Below are 16,036 nucleotides of genomic sequence, written 5' to 3'. Positions count from 1 at the left end.
ATATAAATTTTTTCTATATATATATAAAACCTGTCATATTCAATCATTGAAAAATTCCGAGAACTAATTTAACTGTATTCGAATCAACGGAAAATTCCGGACTATGCAAGTCAAAATCAGTCAAAGAACGACCTGACATGACGACCGTCCATCTAGCACATGAAATGCGAGAAAAATTGGCATTTCTCCAACTAGATAGATAAAGATGAATCGCATGTTATATGTATTCTGTGCAATGCACTTATATTTCTAGGAATAGGATAAATGTTAAATTCGATGATTGACTTGGTGCCAGAGGAAAGTTGTTTGCGGGAATTTTTATGCCCTGTATAACATATGTTGTGCACAAAAGTATTCTTTACGAATATGTATACGATCATGTACAATCGTGGATCCAAAAATTGCAACATTTTGTATTACAAGTTTTGTAACGCACAGAAATGTCGATCTATTATTAGTTCTACGGTACATATCATAACAAATAACTTGCGTCATAACTACGATATGTATTTATCTCGTCAATATTTTCACGTGCTTAAGATTATCAATTGTATCATTTCGATATAAATTGTCAGCGAATTCCTCTCTCCATGCGCATTGATACTCTTTTTAAATACAAGTATTAAATTAAAGACGTATTACCTTAACATATAATTATCATAAATAATCGTGATTAAATTTTTGTTTTCAGGTCTTCTATCGAGTTGCTATGGCTATAGTTTTATTATTTTATAAGCACTCTTCGTCGCAGAGTTCGGAATGGATGAATGAGATTTCGAGGAATGGCATAGATGCTGCTTTATCTAAGTTTTGTAGACAAATACCAGTAAGTAATCTAAAATATATTCTATTTATCAATAGTACCATTTATTGTGTGATTTGATGCACTTGTATTTTCAATATTTTCATTGTTTCTTCTTTTGTAATAGTTTTCTTTTTGCAAATATGTTTGTAAAACTACGTAAAATTTAATTTCAAACATACCTGCTCTTTCTTGGATATTAGTTTTTTTTTTTTATTTTAATGGACATTTGATTTAAGACACAGTAAAGTTTTTTTCCCTATCTTTTATTAAAAATAAAATATTTTTATTTAAATATACAAATAAGAAAATATAAGCAATATTTTTGTCTTTCTATATTAGGTTCTATATTCTATATTAAATTTACTCTGTATAATATTACTTTTTTTTAAGAAATATTTATTTTTTGATAATAACAGAAATAGGCTCAGACTGCTAACGATAATAGGTGAGAAGACTGACAAATAGAAGCCAAGGCGCGATAATTAGTGCGTAAACTTGTTTAATTTCAGTAACAAATATGCATTAAGTATGCAGTAAATAAGGATATTTAATGCATACTTGATAATAAAATTAAACAACAAAATGTTTACGCTACTAATTATAGTTCCTCGGTTCCTATTTATCAGTTTACTCAACTAGTATTTATTTTTTGTTGTATTTCATAATCTTCTAATTTTCAAGAATAATGTTAAAAATCACATTTTACCAATTTTCAGGTGACGCCCGCCAAATTTCTGCGCACCGCCTTTGGGATTCGCGGACTCAGCTCAGCATACATATCACGGGTCTTTCTACGCACGGAAATGGCTCTCAAGAGTAAGAGTGTCTTGACGGGATCTCGATCCTTGGCCAGATCACGCTCGACAGACAATCTGCCTACCAGTCAGTCCCAAGTCAATATTCAGATGATGTCACACACACTCACAATACGAGAAGTATGTTGTTCATCTATCTATCGCTTTTTACTAACTTTCCATATTTAGTTGAGTTTATTAATTAACATTTTGCTTATATATACATTTAGCATATCCATTGATTACAATACTTGGGATTTTAGTATCACGTGTATAAATAGTCTCAAAATGAACAGATACTTGTTATTATGGATTTTTTGACTAATTTCTTTGATATATTTTTTTAAGAACTAATCTCAACACTTCTATGATTTGAAAATATTTATTATCTAAAGAACGAGAAAAAATTGGTTTGTGATAGGAAGGATAATGATATTTTTAAATGTGACTGCGATTACGTTAAGATATCTAGAAAAATATAGCTTTGCAAATATTTATTAATGATAGATTGATAAAAGAAATTGATTTAATAGATAGTAATGATATAAATGCGACTGGATCGCTGACATAAGAAAATGGTATTAGCAAAAAACGTTGATAATTTTTATAAATATTTAATTTTTTCAGCATGCTTTTGTGGATGTAATACATACACATCGCGCACAAAATTTCTGTTTTTGATTTTTATTATATTGGATTTTTAAAAACATATAGAAGTTCTGTTAGTTAGATTTTTCAATGTATTTTTTATAGTGTAAATATTATATATTATTATATTAATAATAATTATTTATAATTTTACAGTGTGAAAATTAACTGATCAATCAGATTTTATTTTATGTCTTTTTTAAATCTTATTTCGACAATCTATTTTTTACTTTAATTGTTTTCATTAAAAAAAATGACATATCTTCAACAATCTAAGTAAAATAGTATGTTTAAATTAACAATATTAAAGAGCATGATATTATAAAAGATTTATGATATTATAAAAGATTCAATGTAAATTCAATATGCAACAATTATTTTAACAAATTAGATATATTAAAATTAAACAATAAATTTAAATTAAACATTATAAATTGCAATGTTTCTTGCAGAAATATTATTTCCAAAAACAGAACTATAGCATCTGGTTGTGTGAAACTTATATCTAGAATTTGTATGCACGATTGTAATTGTAATTTTAATTGACAAAACTTTTTCAGATGGCAAATATGAAATATTAATTATTAATTTAAAATTATTAATAATTATAATTTAAAATTATTAATAATTTTATATTTGGTGTGCAATGTGTTTATTATCCCAGTATTAATTAACCAGCCCCTTTTATTTCCTAAAAAGAAAGGGAAATAAATAACAAAAATAAATCGCAAATTTAATAATGTGAAATTGATTTCTATTGTAGGAATAATAATAATCTATAAAAATTACTTATATTGAGAAAGGAAGAGGGAACTTTACCCATTTATAAATTATATATCACTATTTAATAAAAATTATAATTATGTTTTTCAGGATTGACACAATAAAATTTGATCTAACAATTTATTCACGAATCATAAAAAAAGTTTTATCGATTTGAAATGTGACTTGTCATATGATTCTTTTTTTACACGATTTTATTATTTATGGCCAAATGAATGCTATCCAGCAATCAGTTGTTATAAAAAGGCTATTATCTAATCAAAATATTCGATATTCGAAAAACTGGTTTAAATATTTTTAATAATACAAAAATGAAGATGCTCCTCAGATATTCAATATAAATAGTATCTACAAGTTATCGTTATCTTTCATAATAGAATTCAGTTTAAACGATTAAAGATAAACTTCATTTTTTACAATTTGTACATATCTCTTTCAATTTTTAAGAAATGACAGGGGTCTTTTTACGCTTGATTGCTCCATATGATTCCTCTTATTTTGTAACAAAGATTGAAACAATTATAATTTCGTTGAGTTCGATGTTACAGGTATGCGAGAAAAAACCTTATGCCGATTATCGCATTTGCTCACGGATAAACATAAGGATTATTGCTGTGTATGCCTATGATGTTCAAATCTTAACTCAACAAAATTCCAGAATGCTATAAATCGTGATACAACCAACAAACAATTAATTTCTCATGAAAAAAAATCAAGTAAAAGATATTGATTTTCCTTGATTTTGAATTTTTTACATGAGAAGAATTGTCGCTTTAAATCGATTGTATCATAATTTATTGAACATTGTATATTAGTTTCAATCTCCGCTTTGTATAGCCCAGCGTGTTAAAGTAGACTCTTGTAGGGTTGGTGAACCTCTGAATCTCTCAATGATTCCATTTGTTTTCAGAAAGAATGTGAAGACACGTACAAAGACAGGGTATCGTATAATTATCTTTTTGGGAAATGTGTTGTCAATTTCATTGTGCTCTGCCCACTCCCTTATCCCTTCCTTCTCTGAAATATTATCTATACACTCATTCTATTCACTCATTGTCATACATTTGTCGTGCCAGCTTTGTCGCTGTTATTACTTATATCTATCCGCAGTGATTCCTCTAATATGTATCCTTATCGATACGATAGTAACCACAATAATTTCGCCATGTCTATTGCAACGCATAATGTGAAACTCTCGCTGGCTTTTCATTGTGGCTCCGCGTGTCAATGCGGATTGCAATCATGAAAGTATAATGAATATAAAAAAAGGATCTTATTTTAAAATAAATGATTTTAATCGAGCTTTGTTTAGAGAGAGCGAGCGTTTAAAAACTTTCACTCCTCTCTGTGTTACATATTACAAATTCATAACTTATATTTTTTTTTCATGTAACTCTATTGTAACAATGCAGGTATTATACTAGCTTTATAGAGGATGCTTTTCATAGATATCTCTATAACTCTGTTCACATACATCGTATTTGTCATTCGGTAAACATCTAAATCATGTTTTTTGTATTTTATTACATATTTCTTTGTATTTTGCAGCCCATAAATTCGTAATTTTATTAATACTCAATAGAAACAAATAGATGACAAATAAATTTACAATTTTAATTAATTTTTAAGTATAAAATTGTGCAACAAAAATAGTGAATTTCTTTGATAATTTCGCTGAGGAAAAATCGTCCTCAAGTTTATCATAGAAACCAATGTGATTAAAAATGTTGGTTTTACCTCTGTATTCTCTCTTATGTGATTAACAATATTTTTTTTTATAATAGAAAAGAAATTAAGAGTTAGTGATAATGCTAGATGAGTCTTCATTATACATATTGAAATATTATGTTCTACTCTGTTAGTTAGAAGATTGAGTTTCTTGGTATTTTAAGATCTTGCGCGATCTTCTAATTTTTTATAGTCTAGAATTATGCGAGAATGATTTTTATGTATATAACAATTGAGATTAAGGTTTACACAGCCGATTAATCCAATCTAATTAAACAAATTAGTCTTTTCAGCACATTCCATAAATGTGTTCTATCAAAAACAAATTATAGCATGCAAAAGGTAGATCTATTTCGATGTATAGTGCAAGAAAAAAGAATTTATATGATTCTTCGATAATAATTTTAATGTGAATCCAGCAGCCAAAGATTAGGAGCCGTATGATAAAAATGACGAGAGCGTTAAAATTAAATTCACGAAAATATATTATCCGCAACACGAGTGAAACAAGTATTTGCACACTTTGCCTTCTTTTTTTTAAGTTTACATTACAAAAAAATATCCATTTCCCCTTGGAATATTCGTGCAGTGGGTACATGCAAATTACCATTTGCATTGGTACCGTTAACGCACTGAGCACTGTACATCGATGTAACTGATGTGTTTGTGCTGTCTTGTGTTGTGCTGCCTTCACTGGAATGATGGATTAAATGATACCGGGTATATAGGGCGCACACAGTCCTGGACCACGCGCCCTGTCAATGGGTGTTTACCCCATACAAAGTATATGCTCCCAGATCCTAGATATACCTGATGTAAGTACTCTCATACGGCCATCCTTTCATTGATCAACTTAAAATTCGAAAGCTCTGTCGAGTAGTATAGGTCTTTAGGCTTGCATGTCAATATTGTCATCGTTGGTATACATGCAATCGTCAAGAAATTGTATACCGTACAATATACAAAGCGTTTTTTCAGAAGGATACTGAAATACTTTATACGATAATCCTTACGATATCACTTTTTGAGATAGGGAATATAATCGAGAGAAGATTTACTTTGCGCGCTAACGAGTCTTGAAAGATAGAAATTAAGGCATATCATTCAAAATTAAAATGTAAGTAATTGATAATAAATGAGACAGATATTTCTTGAAATATTTCCCTGTATTAGAGGAGGAAAGAGAGTGTAAAGAGGAAAACCGAAAACAAAAAGAAAAAAAAGAAAAAATAGAATGTGTAGCTGAAAAGAATGCATTTATCATCGCTAACGCAAGAATCCATGTTGGCGTCTTGTTAACATCCATCTATATTTTTATCTCTAACTGAGTGATGCTGTAACCTGATTGTATTGCATGACGAATGACATTATGCACTGATTTTGCAAAAAATACAGATGTTTACTTTTGGCAGCACATCATATCTGTTATATCATTATATATTTTGGTGATATCCCACATAAGCAAAATAAAAACACGTGTTATTATTAGAAATAATATTTATAAGAAAATATTTACGATATATAATATAAATAGGAAACATACTAAATATATTCTCTTATTTTGTATATATTTTTTATAGAAATATGTGTGCGTATGTGTAAATGTATAGAGATATGTGTACGTATATATAAGATATTATATATAAGAATAATTTACTCAGAATATTGATATTAGAATAATATTTATCATAATCAATTAATAAATTAACTCATTACGAAGTTATAAGTATCGATGTTCATTACGAATTGGAATATAAAACTGCTACCATGTTAATTGTAAACAATTAATGCATAAAAGATAATGAGATGACAAATGTTATTATTTTTTTTAAGAATATAGCCAAGTTTTTTTCGTGTCATGTATGCGTAAGAAGAGTTGAAATATTTTGAAAATATCCTTGATATTTTTCAATTAGTCTACATGTGTAAATTTACATCACACAGTTAAATCTTTCATGATTATACAATGTGTGAGATAGATAATTGCCAACAAATAAATTTTGATATATTTTTGCTTCGTTATCATCTCGTTATGGAAAAATACAGTAAACATGAGCGATAAAATGCTGAAAAGCAAGAACATATGACGAAAAAAAGGTCTTTAATTCAATCATATATTTTTGTATTTTACGCTAATTAGATCATAGATAAAATTATTTTCAATAAACAATAACTTTTGTCATCGTTGAAAATCTCAATTTTTATTGACATTATTATAGTTCAATTACTGTATTTTTCCGTAATACAGCTGATAATCATTTTAATTTAATGTCACAATTGAGCGCATGTTTTACCGTGATTTAGTTTGATCCTCTTATTAGTGAGCCGTTGAAAACTAATGTTTGCACAATTATAAAAATTGTCTTTTATTTTTTATGTCCGATTAATTATGTGAATTTGTTTATTTGCCAGTTATTTACCTTATGGTCGTGGCTACCGATGAGAATCACGATGTATCAGCCTATTTTGTTGTACACGACCGAGGAACATGGATGCTCGTTAACGACGTTCTATGTGCGAGTTGAGCAACACGAGCCGACTCTTCTGATGATAAAAACCTGTAATAATGAGGTAAAAAAATATTTATTATCTTTTTTTCAATAAATATTAATTTTTTTTATACATTAGCAAACCATTAATGTTAGATATAAATTACATATGCTATATTTTTTTATATGTTTTTACTAATTTTATTCAGACATTTTCTAATAATTAAAGTCACACATGATTTCATAAAAAAAAAATTAAGATAATTCTAAAATATTGATAAAAAAAATAATTCGAAAGAAAATTTAATTGTATCATTATATTTTCTCTTTTAAATATTTTAAATAGCTCATAATAAATAATTTTTATTATGTATATATCTAAACCGATTATGTGCACTGTCTTATTATGTATATTGATTGTAATAAATTTTTATTTTACTCATGCAATTAATCCAATAAATAAATATAATTTGTTTAAAGATATTATTGGAAATCTAAAAAATTAATATGTTTTATTTTATTAAATAATATTTTTCAGGTATTTGGTGCTTACTGTTCGACAAGATGGTGCGAGCGTAATTTGAAGGATGACAAAGGCCACAGACAAGCGTATTTTGGTACTGGCGAGACATTCCTGTTCAGCTTATATCCTGAGCGAGCTAAATATCCTTGGGTGGGCATGGATTCATCGCACAATGACTCCAGAGTACATCATTCGGCTGAACTATTTATGGCCGCGGATTCGAGAATGATAACTATCGGTGGCGGGTAAGCTATAATATAAATTAATAATTTATTATATGATAATGAAATTGTAGCATCGATATCATATTCAATGTATTAATATATTTGAATAGAATAAAAGAAATTGATACATGTATATTATTTAGAAAATACTTTGGTACTAGGCTTTTGTAAAATTTAGAAAAATGCTCTACTAAAAAAATTCTGCTTATATATTCCTATTTCATTAATTAAAATTATTGATTTGGAGCAAATTATTATAATGTACCATTTTGATCCATCTTGTTTCTAATTCTCAGAGATGGTCAGGCGATCTGGATGGATGAAAACATAAGATTCGGCAAGACAGATCGATGTTCGACATTTAATAATCCACCCCTCTGTCCTAGTGGTGACTTTGAGATCAGAGTGTTGGAGGTATACGGCTTTGCGGGTGCCTGAAGAGAGGGAACAAACAGCGGTGTATTAGTTTGTTTATTCCCTACTGCCATTTAGCGACTCTCTTTCTACATATACGTACTACACATACTGTGTTATGTGTCATAAGTGTCCCCGTGTAATGCCCTTTTTAGGAAAACAGCATGCAAACAACGCACAACATAGAATTTATTCCAAAGCAAGAGGACAAAAATATTCTATTTGATTGTATATAGACATATATATACAATTTGCATTTTCTTTTTTTCATTTTCAGATTGTTATATAGTTCGAGTACATTAATTTGATATTAAAATTTGAAGGAAGTATTAATAATTGTATATATATTTACACAGAAAAAAATAAGTATGGAAAAAAAGATAAAAGCATAAATAACTTTATATATATATATATATATATATATATATATATATATATATATATATATATTATGACAAAAATTTAATTGTTCTATATTAATAATATAATACCAAGTGTATAATGTTTATCATGTTCACCTATAACTATCCAGTTGACTGGATTTTTTTATATAGATTTAATAATCTATAGTATATTCCTGTATATTAAATGTATAATTAAATGTAGAAATACTTCAAAAAACTTTTACATTCTTCTTAACAAAACTTTTTAATCCTAAAAAGGATTTCCGTCGAATCATTTCTGATAAATAATTACTTGATATATCTTTGCTAAACTCTTAAATTTTAATAGCTTTGTAATATTTATTCAATTGAGCAATTGAAAAGAAAAATAATGTTATTTATAGAAAACAAAAATATTACAATTTTTCGCATTTATATGATACAATGAAATATTAAGTAAACTGATTAAATCTTATCAAAAATATATAAAGTGGCATCTGTGTTATAAACCGTTAATTAAAAACTGAGATATAATAATAAAATATACAGAAATTATAATAATTATAATTGGAACATTGAGATAATGTTTATTATGTTTTTATACAATATAATATTTGTTTAAATGCCATATATGTGTATAAATATAATATGTATACACATTTATTATTGTTTTTTTTCTAATTTTTAACATAATATAATAAATTATGAAGAGCTGGCAGTTAATAATTAAACAAAGCAATATAAGTTTATATAGATAATCTAGAGATATGTACGTGTCCTAATTAAGAACTCTGGTATTATATATAATAATGTAATGAAATTAATATATACTGTGTAAGAAAAACATAATAAACATTATGTTTTTTTACAGATAATCTATATGCAATCAAATCAAATATCTTTGTCCTAGATTAGATACATTTCACATGTGTACATTGAGAGATACGCTCTGCCAAGTGACAACTCCTTGCGACAATTATTGTCAACTATACATCTTCCGACTATTATTGGTGGCAATAATTGATTAACATCGAGTATAATTATTGAGACTCATATATATAATCTTTAATGATATACTGATAATAATGATTTTTCAGAGCAATTATTCGTCAACGATATAATTATCAAGAGTATTGTCGGTAGTAATTAATCAATATTAATCACTTATAGATTCATAAAACAAATATGTTTTATGAATTTATAAGTACTTACGGTTATAAGATAATTAGAATTATATGTCGAACGCGGGTAGCTTATTATGCCAATTATTGTCGGCAATGTAGTTGTAAAGTGTTGCGGGCAATAATTTGATAATTTTGTGTATGGATTAATCCATACGTGATAAATAAAAAGGTATGTTTATATCAATAAAGAATTGTATTTTTTTTTCTAAATAACATACCTTGGCATATCGAGAGATGTATCTACGATTGCTTATACAATAGTAGTATTGCTTATGAATATATCGAGGCGAGAAAAGTAAGACTAGACTTTGACGTTTCCTCTGCCTCTTGAAATTATTTTTTTCATTTTCTTTATTTTCAAATTCAATGATCATATTCTCAATTTTTCATGCACATCTAGACGCCTAGGCGACGGGTGACTTTTACATTAAATTTGTTAATTAAATAAATTTGGATTATGCGATATGGGAATATTCGTCCTAAGCATATTAATATCTTAAAATCGGAATATTGTTCTATTGTTTGAAAGGATAGAAATGATATTACATATTTGAATAAAGAACATGCAGTGAACAAAAGAAATATTTTTTGAATAATTTTATGTAAAAAAAATTTCTTTAAATATCTCAAGTTTGTTTAGATCATTTTAATTATTTTAAAATTGTAGTAATCAATACCAGTCGAAAAAAAGGAACAAAGATAATAATTTCATGTTTTTCGATAGTCATATATGTAAAAAGATGAATATGTATATTATCATATGTATTTTTGTCTCATTATTTTTAATAATATTATACAAAGATGAGATATATTTTGCAATATATATCTAATATAGTAATATAAAGGAAAATAATGCATTGAAATACTTTACAACGGTATTTTTTTTAGTATAAAATTATTTAAAAAAGATGAAGAATGTAAACATGTTTTTTATCCATTATATAAAATATATGCCAAAATCATTAGGTACTCTACTTAATTGACAGATTTTTTGAAATATTTTAAGACGAATTTCTTCATATAAAAATATAGAGGCTATAATAATTTTTAAATGGGAAACGATTAAATTTATGAAGCTAAACTCTAACATTTTAAATGTTTTTTTCATTAAACATTTACGTTTTTTCATTAAATTTATGACAAAACTAATACTTTCTATAATATATTTAAAAATCTATGTAAAAAAATTTATATTTTTTTCATTAATTTCATTTTATTATATAAAATTTTTATATCGAAAATCCTACAATACATATTAATACATATCTCAGTGCAATTGAAGTCCTCAAAATTGATATATCGACAGCATCAATTTTGAGAAATATTAATTTTATTTTCAGTATTACAATCTTTTTCAACATTATTTTACCAGTAATATATTCCAAAAAGTAGTTTACGTATTTTATAGCTTTATTTAATATAGAATTTTCTGTGTATCTATAACTTATGGTATCATGCAAGCGAACGAGCGCAATTCATTCATAATGTCGATGTGTCGAACTCAGTAGTTAAAAAAATTATCTACAAATTTACGATAATTTTAGAAAGTTTGCCCGTCGTCGAAATATCGGTCTCTATCTCTCATAACGAAACGAAACATGTTCGCTGTTATTTAGCTGTGAATTGATTTTCGACAATAATTATGTTAAAGGCCATAGAGTCTCAAGTGCGAAATTTCGCGACTTTTTCGTTTTGTACATATCTAAGGAACACGCTGATCCATTTACACAATTACTTAATATTCATTGGACCAGGAATTATTGTTATATATGTATATGTATAACAATATATGTGTTGTTATATATATACTATTATATGCATAATGCCCCTGTGTATATATACGTATATAATAAGTATAAATAACATAAATATATATGCATGTATGTATCCCTTTCCTCCCCCATTTCGCAGATTATTTCGCTGCGTTTGTCGTTAATTTCGTTATTAATGTTCGTGTATACGCACGTCTCTATTGTAATAATTATTTATCTCTTACTGCTGTTGTATGTAGCTTTAACAAAGTTGTTGAAAGTGAAAAAGTCTAAATTTTGTTTATAAAAGTACACAACACATACGTACACATATTGTGAGTCTGTTGCGCGTAATATGTATGTAGGTTCTATACTGGATGGACCATAAGTATGTTAAATTGTGTTAAGGATTATATGGAATGACGAGATGCCGATAATACGAAAAGTAATTCTTTGCTTATATGAGCAAAAAAGTGTTCGTACATTAAAACGATGATTACCGGGAATGTTTATTTAACAATTGAATATAATATTATACGATGTTTCGACAAAAAGAGATGCAACATTTGATGAAATAAATTTTTAAGCTCAACGTTAAGTTGATCTTATAACTTATGTAAAAAAATAAAGATTTATATGTATAACTGTTGAATAATTTGAAGGTATGAGAATACACAACAATTTAAGTGTGCAAAAACACTCAATAATCCAAAATAATTTTCAATTTAAAAAATTATAAATAAGGTCTTCTATTAATATTATTCCCCCTCTTAAGCGTTACGATAAAGTTTTTATCATATTATAAGTTTTAATAATACGACAGAATATTCAATTAGTAAATCTTCTTAAACATTGTTAATAGGAGCAACACTTTCAGTGTTTTTATTAAAATTATTTTCATTTATTTACAAATTAATTAAACAACAATGCTCTACAAAATATTTATATTCACGAAATTTTAGATATATTAAAATTACTATTTTTTTTTAAACATAAGTTAATGATGTATTTCTTTCTCCCTCATTGAATTTTTGAAAAATAATTTGCATTAAAGATATTAACCCTTAATTTGCAATTTTTATTTTTATTTTTCATATAGAAATTGTAAATATTATTCATGTAATATTAATGCTTGAACAATATATTGCGTTTTTATAAAGCCAATACTTGCACAGAATTCAACACTAATTAAGATTACAACATTAAGATTATTAAATATCATGGGAGTACAAAAATATTGCACTATTAAATAATTTGATTTAAAAAAATTGAGATTCTATATATAAAATAATATTTATTAGATTTATAGAAAAAAAAAAACGTTTTATATTTAAATTAAATTATATATATTTGCTTTTCGTAGAAATAATATAGAATAGAAGTCTTATAGAAATATACGTTATTTATCCTATATGTAATAAAATATTTGTTTTCTTTATAAAAATTATATTTTTCGATAATAAATTTAAATTTTTTGTTGTGTATACATTCATACAAACATATATATAACAAATATATTTTCCTATACAGAGAGATTTAATATTCTTACACATATCTAATATTTAAAAGGCGTTTAATACCGAGGATATTCTTTGTTAATGTTCAATTATTGTAACAAAGACAGATACTATAAAAGAGACACATACTATAAAATCAAACGTTTTATAACATATGCACTCAGCAAAAAAATCCTAAATTGGATTGAAGATCAATCAATGAATTAATCAAAATATATCTTGATAGATTCACTATCTCATATCTGTGACGAAATTTCTTTCGTAATGAAATTTTTTTATATATAAATAAAAAATATTTGATATATTCAATGTAAAATCATAAAATGTAACATGACCTCGAAACTAAAGAAGATCGTTTTTCAAATGATTATTTCAAGAGAGGATAATCTTGAAAGGAAAATAACAAAATAATGAGCAATTTCGTCCGTTATTTTTTAATACAAAAAATCAAATAATGTTGATCAAAAAAGATGTGACAAAAATGTCACGAATAAATTATTCAATAACAGTCTTTTAATAGAAAGATTATTTATGTCTATAAATACATGACTTATGGTGCATCCCGTTGACGTTAATTGTATATATGTTACCATATAAACGAAATATAGTTATCGTCGTTTTTAAATAAAAGGTAGACAAGACTTGTATCATCGAATAATTGATAGTCAATATCTTTTTTGATGTTATGCGATATTAAAAAAACATATAAGCTAAAGTAGAGAATAATGTTGCGATATATCTTCTTTTTTATTTAATTTCGTTAAATCTTTTAATCTCTTTTAATTATCAAAATGCAGAATAAATTCTTTCACTTTTCTTTGTAAAAAATATTTGAAGAAGATGAAAACATATTTAATTACATTTGTTATAACTGCGATATTTGTCTATGTTAATAGTATAGATAAAATGTTTTTATTGTAATTTATATCAAATATAAATGCTCTGAACAGTATCGAGACAAATGTGAAAACAGTTGTTTACAATCTGTATTAAAAAATTCTCACCTTCCTAGTTATCATCATGTACAAAAAAAGATGCAATGCTTCTTATTTTAATCTATCAAGACATGAGAGAAATATGCCAATAAGTTTATTAATACTTATATGTTAATAAGTTTGTTTATACTTATTAATTTTTATTGGTAATAATATAATATATAATTGATAATAATAATATAATAATATAGGATAATGTTGAAACGGTACTAATTAAAATTCCGAGAATTCCTAGAATATTATATAAATTCAAATTTTAAAAATCGGTAAAATATTAGGAAAATATAATTGGAGAAGTAGCACAATAATTTATTAAAATAATTTTTACACACACACATTTTATATATAATAAAGGATATATATTTTTCATTCTTACACTTTCTTTATATGTAAAATCTTATAAATATAATGCGCGCATATGCAAATGTTATCTACAAATGCATTATGTATGCATTATGTATATTTATTACAAGATTTACAATATTATTTCAACATATTAAACATGTAATATTATATTATTTTTTTGTAACTATTTCATAATACTTCTAATCTTTTTTAATTAAAGAAAATTTTATAACTAATTGTTTTTTATACACTACAAAATTTGTGGAACACTAAAAAATACATCAATTGAATTTTTCCACTTTTTTTTTTCATTATTCACCATTAAACTACAGATTTCTTTAGTGAGAACGTAAATGATATTGAAAAAAAGTGCGATAATAAGTATGTAAATAAAATGCTCATATTTTTTTTAATTTAAGTATAATGCAAACAAATAAATTGATAATTAACTTCATTCATTTAACCAGTATATGTATATATGGTTGCTTTATCCAATTTCCTATATTCTTCTATTATAATTTCTATTAAATGTGATAGTATTGTGATTTGTATGCAAAATGTTAATTATAAAATCCACATCTATGAATTGTATATAATTATTTATATATTTTGTGTATAAAAATTCTAATTAAATTAAAATAAAATTATATTGATTGAGACGATTTGTTAAAAAATCAATTTAATTCTTGCGATAGACATTACAGCATCATCAAGATCTATCCGATCTTGATCGGAACACAATCCCACTTCGCTCAATAATTTCATTTGTATCTTCCTATCCAAAAGTTCCCGAAATGTATTTATTAAAGATTATACACTTACGTAAAAAATTAATAGCTTTCATCTCTTTCGAAATAATCATGCTTGATGACGGACTTCGTGAATTTTTTGGCGAATTTTGGCAACATTTTCGTCGTTGGTGTTGATGCCAGAAATCGTCTCCAGCGGATGTCTGCCGTTTTTTGAAACGCTTAAACCACTCGTCTGTTTGTTTTGATCCATAGTCTCCTCACGAAAAGCTCGTTTTAATGTTTGATGAGTTTCCAAAGCTGTCTTGCCAAAACAGAATTTGACACAAACTCTGTTCTTTCAAGTCAATCTTTTTAACCATCGTGAAACAACACAAACATAACATCACAAAAACGCACAATGTAAACAAACGCGGATTGATAGACTAGAGACGGTGTCTAGCGGCACATTGAAATACTACCTCTGGTTTGAGCGCAACTTTCAAATTTCGAAAAATTTTGGGTAGCACCTCGTGCACAAATCATACAACTTACAGATCCTATAATGTAATACAACATGACCTCACCTTTCAATGCCGATATCTTCAAACTAAATATACCTACGATCTCATAAGTTTCGTCTCTACTAGATCAATCTAGCACTTTGGCTAATCGGTGGGACATATGTGAGTAGATGCCACTTTTTTATAAATAAAATTTCATAG

The 16,036-nt window shown here is 26.3% G+C and overlaps 1 protein-coding gene and 1 long non-coding RNA gene across 10 annotated transcripts in view; one reads left to right on the top strand and one right to left on the bottom strand.

Annotated features, from left to right (window-relative positions):
* The window catches only part of LOC126857926 (GTPase-activating protein skywalker), a 21,388-nt gene extending 12,592 nt beyond the window's left edge, over window positions 1-8,796 (top strand). For 6 of the 9 annotated variants that reach the window (XM_050608288.1, XM_050608120.1, XM_050608042.1 and 3 more), the window contains 6 exons: window positions 692-826; window positions 1,522-1,740; window positions 5,487-5,573; window positions 7,171-7,329; window positions 7,786-8,015; window positions 8,291-8,796. In XM_050608288.1, the coding sequence (XP_050464245.1) occupies window positions 692-826; window positions 1,522-1,740; window positions 5,487-5,573; window positions 7,171-7,329; window positions 7,786-8,015; window positions 8,291-8,432 (972 nt within the window). In that variant the 3' untranslated portion in view covers window positions 8,433-8,796. Of the gene's footprint in view, window positions 1-691; window positions 827-1,521; window positions 1,741-3,940; window positions 3,971-5,486; window positions 5,574-7,170; window positions 7,330-7,785; window positions 8,016-8,290 lie in introns of all 9 variants that reach the window. The other 3 variants (XM_050608542.1, XM_050608373.1, XM_050608460.1) reach the window with 3 other exon arrangements.
* The window catches only part of LOC126859300 (uncharacterized), an 18,232-nt gene extending 2,196 nt beyond the window's left edge, over window positions 1-16,036 (bottom strand). Inside the window, exons 1-4 of the long non-coding RNA XR_007688784.1 lie at window positions 15,406-16,036; window positions 8,260-8,428; window positions 7,801-8,020; window positions 7,179-7,316 (exon numbers count right to left, since the gene is read on the bottom strand). This is a non-coding gene — a long non-coding RNA (uncharacterized LOC126859300). The remainder of the gene's footprint in view (window positions 1-7,178; window positions 7,317-7,800; window positions 8,021-8,259; window positions 8,429-15,405) is intronic.

The sequence above is a fragment of the Cataglyphis hispanica genome, chromosome 1 (assembly GCF_021464435.1).
Source record: "Cataglyphis hispanica isolate Lineage 1 chromosome 1, ULB_Chis1_1.0, whole genome shotgun sequence".
Lineage (NCBI taxonomy): Eukaryota > Metazoa > Arthropoda > Insecta > Hymenoptera > Formicidae > Cataglyphis > Cataglyphis hispanica.
Note: the sequence above shows the minus strand (reverse complement) of the source record. Positions and strands in the feature narration are given on the sequence as shown.